General features: G+C 51.0%; 1 protein-coding gene and 1 long non-coding RNA gene across 2 annotated transcripts; one reads left to right on the forward strand and one right to left on the reverse strand.

Moving 5' to 3' along the window:
* Positions 1-2,213: 2,213 nt before the first annotated feature.
* On the reverse strand, positions 2,214-4,353 carry LOC127549251 (uncharacterized). The gene is made up of 2 exons (XR_007950542.1): positions 4,132-4,353; positions 2,214-2,588 (listed from the first exon to the last, which is right to left on the reverse strand). It is a non-coding gene; the product is annotated as an uncharacterized LOC127549251 (long non-coding RNA).
* Positions 4,354-4,371: 18 nt separating this feature from the next.
* Positions 4,372-14,589, forward strand: DLL4 (delta like canonical Notch ligand 4). The gene is made up of 11 exons (XM_051977102.1): positions 4,372-4,950; positions 5,201-5,473; positions 5,855-5,912; positions 6,793-7,056; positions 7,531-7,591; positions 7,701-7,831; positions 9,151-9,320; positions 9,599-9,818; positions 10,328-11,048; positions 12,134-12,242; positions 13,082-14,589. The coding sequence occupies exons 1-11, from the start codon at positions 4,885-4,887 to the stop codon at positions 13,085-13,087; spliced, it is 2,079 nt and encodes a 692-aa protein (XP_051833062.1). The 5' UTR covers positions 4,372-4,884; the 3' UTR covers positions 13,088-14,589.
* The last annotated feature ends 343 nt before the right edge of the window (positions 14,590-14,932 follow it).

Consider the following 14,932-nt stretch of genomic DNA (forward strand, 5'->3'; position numbering starts at 1 on the left):
CATAACCTAATTCATTTCTTAGTCCTTTGGAAATTCCGAATTTCTTCTTCCCTATTTCCAAATTAACACACCGTAGGTCCCAACTGTCTTTAACAGTCCTAGGGCCTTTTTTACAGGAGCGCCAATCTCTCCAGTCTGAAAGGCAGGTGGCTCAGAAGTTTGAGGTGATTCTGAGGGCAGCTGCGGCATGGAAGATGGGAGCAATGAGGCCCTCTTCTCTTCAAAGGATCACCCTCCCAGAAAGAGCTGAACTAGACCGAGCTGGAGGAGCCTAAGTCTATGGAAGAGTCCCAGGTCCGAGGTGGAGGAAGCCCCCTGGGGTGGAGGAGGGGACGGAGGTAGCGCTGCAGCGGCATCTGTCCCGGGCGGGAAGCTGCTGCATTAAATTGTAAAATCGATTTATTGACCGGCAGGTGCGAGCAGCGGCAGATGGGGAGCAGCGCGGCCGGGGCACATCTGCGGGGAGCGGCAGCATCGATCCGGGAGCGGGGAGCAAGAAGCCACTTGGGGAGGGGGGCGCTGCCCCCGCCTCAACCTTGTGAGCCTAGGAGCTTCTCCTCTTCTCCCCCAATCGCAGGGCTAAGGATCGGATAAGTTCAGGCAGCATCCCGACCCCTGCTCCAACACCACTCCAGCTCCCTTTCTTCCCCATCCCTAACCTCCGGGGTCTATGGGGCTCTGGCACACTGGGGCTGCGCCCCCACTTAGTTGGCAGCCCTCCGCGGCCCCGCTGCCCCAGTTGGCACACGGCTTGCTGGGCTGGCGCGTGGCAGCGCCCTGCGGCAGATGAGGCACGCGCCGGCCTCATTACAATGTGAATGGGCAGAAGGGAGCAGCCATGTGGCAGCAACAGTTTGCAAATCTCCCCGCCTTCTGTGCAGCTCTCTGGCCGCCTCCCGCGCACTCCTCCACCCCACCCCTCTTTCGCGACCGCAGCAGCGCCCCTCAAAGCTTAAAGGTGGCGGCCCCAACTCCAACTCTTGCCCCATTTACCGTCCCGTTGCCTCCCACCCCCTCCCCAGTCCCGCAGGCTTAAACTTCTAAGGCCCTAGCCACATTTTTGCCAGACTGCAGACATATAGAACTATTTGCTGATCCCCAAAGATCCTCATACTCAAATAGAGAATCCACTGAAAGCGCTACCCCTTGGGCTGTGAAGAATCGAGGAAGTTCTTCGTGATAGTCTCTGTTGCTCTGTTCTGAGCCTAATGGTCCTGTATAGATGGGGAAGGAAGGGGAAATTGGGGGGGGGGAGTGAAAGCACTACAGACTTTGGCGAGCCTGGACTTGGGTCTTCCACAGCTTGAGGTTCTAAGTTTTAACACTTTGTTCTTCCCCCACTCCAGTCTCATTAGTTACTCTCTGTCATTAAAACTTGGAGGTACTAGCCTAGTCACTTGTGGAGCAAGTAGGAGAAAGAAGAAAGCTACTTATTGTTGAATCTCTGAACTCAACTCATAGGGCTAGGGCCTGGCCTCTAGCCCATTTATAGAAAGGACCCCCGATTCCCAAAAGTGATTCCCAAAGCCACGGTTTTCTTGTGATTGGTCTGAGATCGGAAATGCAAAGGTGCAGTACCCTACCATCCAGCACCAAGGCCTAATATCTAAAAATTGGTCCTTGACCTTGTCTCTTGGCCTATAAATAGTTTATAAAACTCTATTCAGAACCTGGGTTCTGGCCCTGCCCAGGTCTTCCACAGATTCCTACTGACAACTCTGTGACTAGAACACTTTCCCATCCCATCCCCAGTGTGGGGTGGGGTCAGATGAGAGTGGAGGTGAGAGAAGTTCTTCTGGCCTTCTCTAGGAGGGTAGGGGAGGAGGGCAGGGGAGGAGGGCAGCCTCAGAACCAGTATACCACCATGGTAATCGGACTCCCATCTCGGAAGGGTCTCTGTCACTCTCTTCCGAGCCTCTAGTCACGTGTTCTGCTTTCCTGTCCATAAACTCTGAGTGGGGGATGATAGAGATAGGATGGAACACTGTGCAAGTGGGAATCCTGACTTCATCTTTGTTAGATTTTTCTTTGGGCTTTCCGTCCACTACTTTGTCCTCACTCTCCACCGCCCTACCGCTCAGAGATTTTTTTCCTATCACATGTAGACAAAGCCCAAGGGGCAAAGCATTGGGGCAGAGGGAGTTCTAGAGGCAACCCAAACCGAGATAATGAGCTCCTTCTATTGCACCACGTGCAGAGAGACGCCTCCTAAATGCTTTTTGATGATGAGCATTTATTTAACCTTTTCCTCTCCACAAATAGGGCCTGTCTCCTTTGAGAGGCCTTTTGGATTTCCCCTCAATTTGAGACGCTGTTCTTAAGAGACTTCTGGACAGAGGCCTAGAGGAGCAGACAGAGGAAAGGTCTTTTGGGAAAGGACGGGGCTATGAGACATAAGTTGGAGAGGAGCCCAAATTTTGAGAGAGACCAGAGCCCACATCCACTTGAAGATGGCCAATTTTGGCATGAAAGCTGAATTCTTGGGTCCTATTCTCCAAAACTGAAACATTCTTCTGAGCTAAGGCGGTTATCAGTGGTTCCATTTATGCCTTGGGTATTACCAAATATCCACCTTACAACCTGAAAACCTGAAGAAGAAGAAAATAAAAACGATTGGTCAAAAGGTCTCGAGAGAAAGTATCCAGAAGGCCAATACTTTGGACCAGAGCTTTGAGGACTAGAACAGTTCTTCCAGAGTGGGGGTGGGACTGTCAAGTAGTCCGCCTAGAAGGATAGAGCGGCAGCCTTTGGCATTTTTGTTTGGTTTTTAAAAAGCTGTGGGTTGGGAACGGAGGTTTAGGATCCCCTTTGCCTAGAGAGCCGGGAGGCAAGCCCGGGGCTCTCTCTTCCCTCGGGCCTGGGTTCTCTGCCTGCCTGTAACCTACATTAGCTAGAGAGAGCAGCCTGGGCCCATCTGCCGGCCCCCGCCCCACTCCAGCCCGGCTCCCCCACGCCAACCCGCTCGTGCCAGATGGTAGTGGGGGCTGGGAGGGGTGGCCGTGCGTGGGGGAACCCCCCCTAGGTCCCCCTCATCACCTCCCTCCTCCCCCAACACACACAGTCCAATCTCCCTGGCTCCCTTTGCCTCTCACCACCTCCCCCTTTCCGCACCGCCCCCCCCTCCGTGAGTCAAAAATCAGACCACGCTCACCGCGCAAGCAGCTGTTCAGCCCCGCGCGCCGCTTCCCCCCCTTCCCCTCCTCCCCCGGGTCCCCGCACCGCGTCCCCGCTCCCCCCGTTCCGATCTTATCGCCCATCCAAAGCCATCAGCACGCGGGTGGAGCTGACAGCTGAAGCCACCCGGCCTTCTGCAGCTCTGGGCATTGCCGAAAGCACCCCGGCACTCCGGAGACCAAGGAACACCAGTCCTACAATCTCGCCAGGCTGCGCAGGATTCCGTGAAAGCAGTTGAGCAGGAGAGATTCAGAAGAGTGAGGCCGGGCGGCCTACGGGAGCTGGGTGCGTTTAGGGTACAGGGCGTGGGAAGGTCTCTGCCCTCTGAGCCCCAGACCAGGCCTCGTGCCAGGTCTCAGTTTCCCACCTTTGACCCGAGGGAAAGGAGAGTCGGGTCCGTACCTCTTTGCCTATCACCCTTCTCATCGCTACCCTATGTCTGTAGCTACCCTATGTCTCGGGCTGAGCGCCCCACGGATTCAGTCCACAGGGCTGGATCTTCGCATCTCTCTTGGTGCCCAGGGGCTGGAGCTGGGCCCAGGTGAGAGTTGCTGGGGGCAGAGGCCAGACCCATCTCATTAACATACAGCTGAGGACGCGCCCCCTTTCCTCCCTCTCCCTAACCCAGAGCCCCTCCCCCACCTTGGGGACCACGCGCCCCAGAGGCTGGCACGCGCCCGCTGAGGGCAGGCGGGGGGTAGGGGGCACGCGCAGAACATCCCCCTCCCCCACCTAGTCTGGATTAGTAATCAAAAGGTTAGCTAGTCTGAGGACCCTGCCACATATGGAGATATAGGGGAAGCTGGAAGCCTTTTCCTCTCTCCTCTACCCCCCCCACCTCCTGCCCCCGAATCCAGTTTCTAAGATTCCACTTCAAACCTCTGGAAAGGAGATGAGGGTTGAGGTCTGACCTAGCTAAGTCACTGGTTTCGCTTTCCCGAAGTTTGTACTTCCTACCTGTGTAAGGGATGCAGGTGACCCATGGGCTGGGCGGGGACGTGCCGCCCACGGGGACTCCCCAGTCTCCGGGCCCCGTGGTCATCCGGGAACTCCCCTTCCCTCCCCTCTTTCCCTCTTCATCCTTTCCCCTCCCCAACCTATTTTATTTTTCTTTCCTCTTCCCCAGAAGAAGATAAAATTGGAAGCCTCCAGCCCTCAGCTCCACCGCTCTCTTACTGTCAGGCCACCTGGGTTTGGGGTGGGGGTGCAGGAGGGCGGGGGCTACGATGGCAGTGGCGGCAGGGGCGGGGGCTCGCTCTCGGAGGCGCTGGGCTCCGCTGTGAAGAGAGGCCGAGAGGGGAGGGGAGAGTGACCAACTGAGTCTGAGTGACAGGCCAGCGAGGATAAGCGCCAAGTATATATAAGGAGGGCTCTGGGGCGCGCAGGTTCCAGTCCCAGCGCTGCGCACAGACTAGGGAGCAGCTGGAGTAGGCGCTGCCTGTCCTCCTCCGACAGACTCCGAGGAGTTAATACGGGGCGCCCGCCCTCCCCAGGATTACACCCCCGCAAAGAGAACGCTTTCTTGTCCGCCCGCACCTGGATTACCTGACCTCCCTCTACCCCCGCCATCGCTGCGGTTTTAGGTTATAAGTGAGGAGCCAGGAGAACCAAGCTGCAAGGACGCACCCCTGAGCAGTCAAGTGTCGCCAGATAGCAGATCACCGACTGCCCAAAGGCAAGAAGGCAGGCAGGAGAGCGGAGCTCCGCGGGATGGCAGCCGCCTCCGGGAAACTCTCCCACTGGGCGTTGCTGCTGCTGGCGGCGTTTTGGCAGCAGGTAAAGTCCTCCACTGGCCGGCCCCTCTCCGCCAGTTCTAACCCCAGAGTTTATGGACTCACTGTCGACTGACCGTGCCTCTCTTCTCTCCTCTCCTCTCCTTTGCTCTCCTCTCCTCTCCTCTCTTCTCCTCTCCGCTTCTCTTCTCTCCTTTCCTCTCCTCGTTTCTCCTCTCCTCTCCTATGCTCTTCTCTTCTCTCCTCTCCCTTCCTCTCCCTTCCCTTCTTTTCCCGTCCCGTCCCTCTTATAGCAGCGAGCAGCCGGCTCGGGCGTCTTTCAGCTCCAGCTTCGGGAATTTGCCAACGAGCAAGGAGTGCTGGCCAGCGGCCGGCCCTGCGAGCCCCACTGCCGGACCTTCTTCCGCATCTGCCTCAAGCACTTCCAGGCAGTTTTGTCGCCTGGGCCCTGCACCTTCGGCAACGTCTCCACACCGGTGCTGGGCACCAACTCCTTCGCCGTCGGAGAGGAGAGCCGTGGTGGTGGCCGAAACCCGCTCCAGCTGCCGTTTAACTTTACTTGGCCGGTGAGAATCCACCCCCCGGAGGCGTCTTGGAAGCCTTGGGGGAGGTGTACCCTCTTTCTATTCCTAGATTTTTAAATCCCCGAACTCTCGAAGGGAGCGGGGAGGGGGAAAGAAATGCGTTAGCGCTTGAAGCTTGGAGAAGAGGCGGCCTCTCTCCGCCCGCTTGCGTACTCCAGCAAACCCGTTATGTTGACCTGGGGCGCTGTAATTGTATCCCGCAATTAAGTTAATTAAACCGGCTGCCGCTCGGCAGCCTCCCCCTCCTACCCTCCTTCTTTGCTTCTCTCTCCTCGTCCCCCCTCCCTTTTTCGTAGGCAGCCCCGCTCCTCCCCTTCTCCTGGGCTCACTCAAAGCTCTCTTCTTTCCCCACCATTTCCCCAGGGCACCTTCTCGCTCATCATTGAGGCCTGGCACGCGCCGGGGGACAACCTGCCACCAGGTGAGAAGCAAGTTTTGAGGCCACAGGGAGGCGATATCTCTCAGTACACAGCTGGGGCCTGAAAGGGTTAACCGGCTTGGGGGGGGGCGAAACTAGTGGGATTTTTTTCTTTTTTAGTTGGGGAGGGGGGGCATCTACAAGAAGGTCGTAAGTGGTGTGAGCTGTGCCGGAGCTGCTTCGACTGGACTCAGAAGCTGCGCCCCTCACTGGCCGCTCTGATTCCGCCCGTTCCCTAATCTCTAGCACAATTGAGTTTCCTGCGGGTTATTTTTGGCGTGGGAACGTGGAGAGCATGGCGGTGAGAAAGGCCAGTGGTTGCCAGAGGCACTGACGGGCCCCTTCCTGTATTTTACACCTTTTGCGAATTCCGCTCTTTTGGAAAGGGAATAATGGCTTTGGGATGTTGTTCTGACACAGAGGAAAAGGATATTTCAGCAGCACAACAATTCTCACTTTGAAAAGGGGATAAAAAAGCCCAACACCCTACTTTCTCCCCGCCTTTCCCATACAGAGCCAAGGGATAGAGCGCCCATGGGAGCTTGCTCTGCCCTACCCAGGAAGCATGGAAAACTATTTGCTTCTTTGATTATAGCGAGTCTTTCCTTTTTATGTTATCCTTCCCTATGAAGACAGAATCGTTTAATTTTTACTTATCTTACTGGGGATCCCTGGCAGTAGTGGCTTTGTCAGTCTGTTGGAATAAGTAGCAATCTATGCTCTTCAGTTCTTACAGCTTCTCATTCACCCTGACCTGCCTACAGGAGAACAGTTGTCTACCAGCCCAGTAGGGCTGAAGGAAAAAGGCTCTTGGAGCCCATAGGTACAATGGAAATCTTATAGAATGTTCCAATCTTACTAATCCTATTCTTCTGCCTTTCAGAGCCCCTTCCTACAGATACACTTATCAGCACGATGGCCATCCAAAGACCATTGACTGTGGGCAAGAACTGGTCCTCCGATGAGCAGAGTGGGCCCCTCACGAGACTCCGATACTCATATCGAGTCATCTGCAGTGACAACTACTATGGGGATAGCTGCTCTCGACTCTGTAGAAGCAGAGATGATCACTTTGGACATTATGTGTGCCAGGCTGATGGCAGCCTCTCCTGTCTGCCAGGATGGACTGGAGAATACTGCGGCCAGCGTAAGTATGGAGATCCCCTTTCTGCTACAAATCTCAAGGTTCTGCTGAGGACAAAAGAGATATTATGGACCTCTTTGGTTTCTGACTTTCCTTCACTGACAATGTTGAGCCTCTTGGAAAAGCCCCTCGGGCCTGGTCCTGTAACCCACAGTCAATATAACACAACCTCAGGCATTTATCTTGACCTCTTATGCCTTTGGTTGGACTTTGGCTAGAACTCTCTAGCTTTGACAATCTTTAGGACCCTAGACAAGTGATTTACTTACCTTAAGTATCCTGCTACCCCTCCCCCCCACCAAAGTCCTATTTCTCTGAGCCTCAGCTTATTTTTCCTACCCCATGTGATACTTGCCTTTTGAGGATCTTCCTGCATTAGCTGCTGGGGTCCTCAAGGTCAAGCATCAGACAGCTTGGATTTTGATGCCTACTTGTTGCCAAGACACATATTCATGTAGCCCTATCTTCTTTCCTCAGCCATCTGTCTGTCAGGCTGTACTGAGCAGAATGGTTATTGCAACAAACCCGGGGAATGCCTGTAAGTAATTTCAAAAGAAGTTGTTTGGGGGTCGGTGGGCGGAATCCATGGTTACTGTTCACCATTGTTTCAATGTGTCTCACGAGTCTAATTCATTCCCATTCCACAGTTGCCGACCAGGCTGGCAAGGTCGCCTGTGTGATAAGTGTATCCCCCATAATGGATGTCGACATGGTACCTGTACTATCCCTTGGCAGTGTACCTGTGATGAAGGCTGGGGTGGTCTCTTCTGTGATCAAGGTGGGTTCAAAAGAAGAGAAGAGGGTCTCTTAGAATGAGGGAATTGAAAGTAGGGGAGAGGGAAGGGAAGCATGTGGGAAGTGTGTTTGCCACATCCCTGGTTTGCTCCCATTCTGCATGGTTTCCAGATAGGCAAATTTATTTATCTCAGTTCTCAAAGGCCTCTCCAGCACAGCAAAAGATGTCTATTTTCACCATCATGATGAATGTGTAGTGGACCTATGAGCTTGTAGTTGAGTGTACCCAGCTTATCTTTTAGGTTCTCATGGATCTCAGTGGCTAGAGAAGGTGGGAAGCCAAATGGTTGTTGCTTTTTGGGGAGATGAAGCTTGTAAATACCAAAGCAAGGCTGAGTAGGGAGGGGAGTGAGGGATCATGGTTCCTTTTTCTACCTGGGATAGTTATCTATTAACCCCCTAGGGTGTTTGTTCACCTTGCCTTTGCTGTTTGTGTAATTCTCCCCTAACAGCTGTCTAGTAGGTGTGATCCCAAGACTCAGAAATTGGCTAACTGTAGGTGTTTCTTGAACTGAGTAGTGTACAAACATACTCTATTCACACAAATACACAGTCTTCTGCCTTCCATCTCTATTTTCATCATACACTGAACTTTATTTCCCCCTGGATTATGTCTTCAGTGGTCATTCAGGTGACCAATAAAGGGGGGACTCTTCACTCCTTCAGACTCTTAAAGGATTGTAGGACACAAGATGCCTGTATTCATAGACATTGAATGTGCCAGGAAAGAAAGTTCATTTTCCTCAGTCCAATTTATTTCCTCCTTAGTCACCCAGCTTTTAGGTGATCATCTTCATAAGTTTAGGCAACCTAAGAATTGCTATGCAAAACTATAATGATAGCTAACATGAAAGTGCTTATCCCAAGATATGTCTACCAAGAAAGGAGCTTTGTGTTTTATGATGGTGATGTTAATAGCTAGCATTTATTTAGTATTTGAAAGTTTGCAAAATACTTTGCATATATTATTTCGTTAGATGAATATATTTGAATATCTCCCTTCTGTTCTCATTCTCTGTCCTCATTTGGCTGGATCTGTTATTTGCCTATCCTTCTCATACAAGGAAATCCAACAAAATCTAAAGTTCAGTAGGTATTGAAACCTTAGCATCCTTTAAAAAAAAGATAGGTGTCAAGCAGTTTATATAAGCTATGGAAACATTACATTTATAGAGTCAAAGCCAAATTCAGAGTCCTTCCTGAGGACTTTAGTGACTTTGCATTGAAAGACCTCAATTTAAGTTTGTTCCCCCCCCCCCATTTCCTAATTCACTTAACTACTCCATACTATTGCTTCTGCAGACCTGAACTACTGTACGCACCATTCCCCCTGTCGTAATGGGGGCACATGCTCCAACAGTGGTCAGCGTGGCTACACGTGCACTTGCCGGCCAGGCTTCACAGGTGTAGACTGTGAAGATGAGATTAGAGAGTGTGACAGTAATCCATGTCGCAATGGAGGAAGTTGCAAGGTGAGTGTCTTTCTCTTTTTCTTCCCAGTTCTTACCCTCACAGCCCAATATGACCCAATGGGCCCAGGGAGGGAAGAGAAGAAAGAGCAGAAAAATGATTTTGTAGAACAGTTTACCTATCTAGGTGACAAGTAGGTCCTTGCTTCAGGAATGGGGATTAGGGGTTCTGCTAGGAAAATTTGCTTCTTAGGGTCTAGTCTGGCCCTTCCTGCTCCTCCCTTTCCTACTTCTCCAAGGCTAGTGTCTGACTCTGGCCACCTGGGCCTCCTCTTCCCCAGGATCAGGAAGATGGCTATCACTGCCTGTGCCCACCTAGCTACTACGGCCCTCATTGTGAGCACAGCATCCTGAGCTGCGCCGACTCACCCTGCTTCAATGGGGGCTCCTGTCGGGAGCAAGAGCATGGGGCCAGCTATGCCTGCGAGTGCCCCCCCAGCTTCACCGGTTCCAACTGCGAGAAGAAAGTGGACAGGTGCACCAGCAACCCTTGTGCCAACGGTGTGTCCCGTTTTCTCCTACCTGCCCACCTTGGGCCCTTCTGAGTTGCCCATCTTCCAAGGCCGCCTTCCATTGCTCATCCAGACCTGAGGCAGCATTTGGGTGGGAAAGCTGTGAACAGTAGAACTTTCTTTGTGACCAAGTAGCAGAAGGGGTGGAAGTAGGGAAGGAGGATGGGCTTGGAGAGCTGAGCTAGTGAGGGAATGATTCGCTGAAGGTGATGGGTTCCATCTATGTTGGTAGTCAGAACCTTATTAAGATGGTGGTGGGAGAAGGGGAGTTGGGTTGAACACATTCAAGAACTCTGATTTAGAAAGGAAATAATGTGAACAAAATTCAGGCCAATCTGATATTTGACAAGCTGAGAGGCTACAAGGCCAACCGTTAGGAATTCCCTTCTGCTACAAGGACGGACCCTCAGGCTCCATTCCTGGGAAGAAGAGTTCTTCTTGCCTTCTTGCAAGTCTCAAGCAAGGACTGACCCAGGTTTCTCTTTCATTTTCCTCCAGGGGCCCAGTGTCTAGAATGGGGTCCTACACGAGCTTGCCGCTGTCGCCCGGGATTCACCGGCCCCCACTGTGAGATCAACATCAATGACTGCGCACGAAATCCCTGTGCCCACGGGGGCACCTGCCATGACTTTGTGAATGCCTACGTCTGCACCTGTCCCCCTGGCTTCTCAGGCCGGAACTGTGAGCTTCGGACAGTGGGCAACGCCTGCATCTCTGGGCCGTGCCTGAATGGCGGCACCTGCTACAGTGGCCTCTCCTCAGACAGTTTTGTCTGTAACTGCCCCTACGACTTCATGGGCAGTCGCTGTGAGTTCCTACTCCATTCCCCAGCACAGGTGGTACAGCACTCTTCAAGTTTCCCTTGGGTGGCCATCTCACTGGGCGTGGGACTGGTAGCCATCCTGGTGCTCTTGGGGATGGTGGCAGTAGCTGTGAGACAGCTTCGGCTTCGGCGGCCAGAGGCCAGCGGCAGGGAGGCGATGAACAACTTGTCAGACTTTCAGAAAGACAACCTCATTCCTGCCACCCAGCTAAAGAACACCAATCAGAAGAAGGAGCTGGAAGTGGACTGTGATATGGACAAATCCAATTGCAGCAAACAGCAGAAACACACAGACTACAATCTGGCCCCGGGACCTCTGGGGCGGGGGGTCACGCTGGGGAAGTATCCCCCTAATGACAAGAGTTTAGGGGAGAAGGCACCTCTACGACTACATAGGTGAGGGTTTGGAGGGTTCCTTCATAGGAAGGGGGTGGCTAAAATGGGCTTTGGCTTCCAATGGGGGACTCTCATCTATTCCTGTGCCTCGTGTTCCAGTTTTTTGCTTCTGCTGGGATAGAAAGGGAGCCAGTTTAGTGTGAACTCAGGGTACTCCTGGGTCCTTTAGGAATAAGGTTTCTGGGAGGGAAAGTTGTCAGGATCCCGATTCCTTTTCTTGTTACCTCTACTGAGTGGCAACATGTAGTGGAGAGAACTGGCATCAAAGTTGCAAAGACTTTGGCTCAAACCACATCATAGCTACATACTGGCTAAATTATATAATTTCAGTGCTCTAGTCCTGGGCTTCTTGAACTTTTTCCACTCATAACCCTTTTTTGCCCAAGAAATCTTATGCAACTCTAATTATATAGGTATATAAAGTATGCATGCAAATCAAACATTTACCAATAATAAATCATCACTTCATGACCCCCACATAGTGTGAGGGATAGGACCCCATATGGAGTGCTAAGATGTAGTTTTAGAAACTGAATTCTAGGCACTCTCTAGGACTATATATTGCAGAGAAAATGTTGACCAACATTTATAGAAGGAATCTCTCTCTCTTTTTTTTTTTTTAATAACTTTTTATTGATAGAACGCATGCCAGGGTAATTTTTTACAGCATTATCCCTTGCATTCACTAGAAGGAATCTCTTTAGCTGGAAGTCCCTTACTCCAGTAAAATCATAGATCCAGTCCCTATTTCGCTTCCCTTCTCCAGCTTATCCTTGCTACTCATACTTGTGGTGGGAATTTTAGTCTTTTCAAAGGCCTAAGAGAATCTTTAGATTCTCCTGGTTTAGAGGGACAGTGAATCCAAATACCTGGAGGCAATTCTCCAATTCTTTCTGAATTTTTCTTTTGGCCACACTGGGATTTCCTTGTTTTTCAGCAGAGACACAGAATAGGTTGTAGACATCGGTCAGTTCTGTTTTTGTGCTATCTTGATTCTTATATCATCCTGCCTTGTGAGTCAGTACCCTCTTCTTTCCTGCTCTTTCCCCACTTCAGATTTTCACACTGCTTCTTATTCCCTACAGTGAAAAGCCAGAGTGTCGGATATCAGCAATATGTTCCCCTCGGGATTCCATGTACCAGTCAGTGTGTTTGATATCAGAGGAGAGAAATGAGTGTGTCATTGCCACAGAGGTGAGCGGGGGGCCTGGAATGTCATAGTGTGTGTGTGTGTGTGTGTGTGTGTGTGTGTGTGTGTGTGTGTGTCTCCTTCCTTGTCTCCTTGGAACTAAAGACAACTCAATTGACCCTATCCTGATGGCTGTTTATCTACCATAGCCTCCTGAATGGGGACAGATGTCAGAACTTAGCCCAGACAGGGAGTAGTCAGCCACCGGCCTTGCTGGCCCCATACCTACTTAGGGTATGAAACAAGAGCTCTGGTGAAGCAGGGATGGGCCCCTTCCTCCTGTATGAGGACCGGGTTGGGCTAGTTGTGGCATTTGGCCAACAACCAGGCTCTGCTTCCCAGCTGCTAGTGGGTGAGGAAGACTGATCTTTCCTTCTCTTTCCATTCCTGTTTCCCCACCCCCACCCCTTTACCCCATCACCATAGCCCACTGTCTTTATGGCTCTGGCCCCGCTTCCAGCACAGGGGGTTCTCCTAAGTATGCTAAGTGCAGCACTACAGGCTGTGCTACGTGGTAGAGACAGCGGAGTTCAGAGAAGGATAACGAGGTTGCCTTTCTTTCTCCCTTCAATATAATAACTGACCCTGATTCCTTACTTGCCATTAACCTACCTGTTCAGGGAGAAGGTGTGAGGATGTAGTGTGATGAATTTGGTGTGAAAGTAAACCTGTATTCAAGTCCTATTTAGTAGCTATATAACCCTAAACAAGTTAATTAAGCTCTCTTATTTGTAAAAGGAGAGTATTGAAGTCGCTGGCTTCTATGGCCGCATCTTTACATGGATCATCCTGTGACCCAAACTAACTTTTTATTCTTTTCTACCCCCTTCTTGATTTCCCCTAGGTATAAAGCAGGAGCCTGGCCAGGATGTCCCGGCTTTGGCCCCAGTAGCTGGACCTCCCTACTGCATTGTTTACAATTGCGACCTGGATGGGGACGTTTTTATTATGCAACGTGCTGCTCTCAGGAGGAGGAGGGGACTGGGTGAACTGGACAGACTGTGAATTGACCAAGAGATGCAATATCCTTCTCTACCTTCTGGATGCCTTTGTTTGGAGTCCTTCAAGTGGGGCTGCCACAGGCTGAAAGGGAGATGGAGAAGAGAGCAGAAGAGATCTCAATCACCTCTGCCTGCTCAGCTAATAGCCGCCTTTGGTGGGGGCTTGGGCCGGGACTCAATCCTCCTCGGTGGTGACCTTTGGTGCTCCATGTTACAGAGGGCTGAAGTCCAAGCATCTCTGGCCTCCAACCAGCATCATCGGTGTTTTTCCTGAAGTGCCTCCAGCACCGGAACCCGAAGACTATGGCAACAGCTGGACAAAACTTCAAGGGGAGAGAGGGAAAGAGAAGGGGCAAGTTTCTGGGAATGGTGATAGAACCTCAATAGTAGAAGAGTGAGGGGGTACCCCATTCAAGCTGGGGTATAGGCCTGAAGGGAGAGGAGAGCTCTCTGCCCTGTGCCTCCAAACTACTGCATGTGGGCCTTTATGTTAATTTTTGTTTTTTCCCCCTTAATACCACCCCCGACCTCCTGCCTCAGTTTGTTGAGGTTTTAGTTCCTATCTCCCTGTGCCCATTATGGGATCACTGGTGGTTAGGGGTGAAGAGAAAGAAGAGGGCATAATTTCCATCTCCCCTTCCCATGCGTCAATCAATCAGTTTCCAGCTTGCCTCATTGGTCCATGTGGCCATGGCACCAAGACACCAGCCTGAACAGATGAGACAAAGGGGCAGGGTTAGGATGCTGGCAAAACAGGATCTTGGTACCCTTGCCTTTGTGGGTTGTTAGTGGCTACAATCTCTTTTCTTGGCTGAGCAATGTGGGTCAGGCCAAGTTCAGTTACCTAGAATTGGTTGTCCAGGAGTCCTGGACTTAAGGTTTTTTTTGGGGGGAAGGGAGTTTTGGCCAATAATATTGCAAACTTCTGAAGAGGTTGGGGACAGTGATGTTGCCTAAATCCTCTTCCTTTCCTCTCCCTTATTTCTACCCCCCAAAAAGCCTCTCAACCCACAACCATTTACACTGACAGGGGCCTGATACTGCTCTCACTGTTCACTACTGCCCCTTGGACCACTTTTGAAGCTGACTTTCAAAAATCAATAATATGGGGTTGTTTTGTTTTTTGTAGTTTTTATTTTTGGTTCTACTATTTCAATAATTTAAGAATCAGAAGCACTGACCTTTCTACATTTTGTAACATTATTTTGTATATAATGTGTATTTATAATCCTGAACAGAAATGTACAGAGGTTTATTACTTCTTGGGTCCTATCTTTGTGATGAGTTGGAATGTTTCCCAACCCCTACTACCCTTTTCCCCCTTTGAACAATGCCAAGCCCTGCCTGCCAAGTAGTTGTTGTCTAGCTATATTTTCTATCTCCTGGAGTTGACCAAGCTCACGAGGGGTACATTATGTGTGGATGTATGTGTTTTAAGCAGAAGCCAGTTCTGTGTAAATCTGTTTTCTGTTTTTTGATCCTGGCCCTAGGTGGGCCTCTTCCCTCTTTAGTTCTGTAGGAAAATCTCTCCTGGCCCTCTTTTTCTAAGTCTGAAAGAGAAGCAAGTTATAGGTAGGCATTTACAACTACTTCAAGGAAGAGAAGATTGCAGTTTCTTTTTCCTCCTTTTTTTCAACCTAGCTTTGTTTGGTCCAGGACTCCAGCCTGGTGGTACAATGCATAGAGCACATTGA

The sequence above is a fragment of the Antechinus flavipes genome, chromosome 2, assembly GCF_016432865.1.
Source record: "Antechinus flavipes isolate AdamAnt ecotype Samford, QLD, Australia chromosome 2, AdamAnt_v2, whole genome shotgun sequence".
Taxonomy (NCBI): domain Eukaryota; kingdom Metazoa; phylum Chordata; class Mammalia; order Dasyuromorphia; family Dasyuridae; genus Antechinus; species Antechinus flavipes.

What these genes read in the sequence shown, in the direction of transcription:
- DLL4 (XM_051977102.1), top strand. Translation starts at nt 4,885, where the DNA reads ATGGCAGCCGCCTCCGGGAAACTCTCCCACTGGGCGTTGCTGCTGCTG. An exon ending in CGTTTAACTTTACTTGGCCG is followed by an intron (nt 5,474 to 5,854) that starts GTGAGAATCCAC and finishes CCATTTCCCCAG; the next exon opens with GGCACCTTCTCGCTCATCAT. An exon ending in CAGCAACCCTTGTGCCAACG is followed by an intron (nt 9,819 to 10,327) that starts GTGTGTCCCGTT and finishes ATTTTCCTCCAG; the next exon opens with GGGCCCAGTGTCTAGAATGG.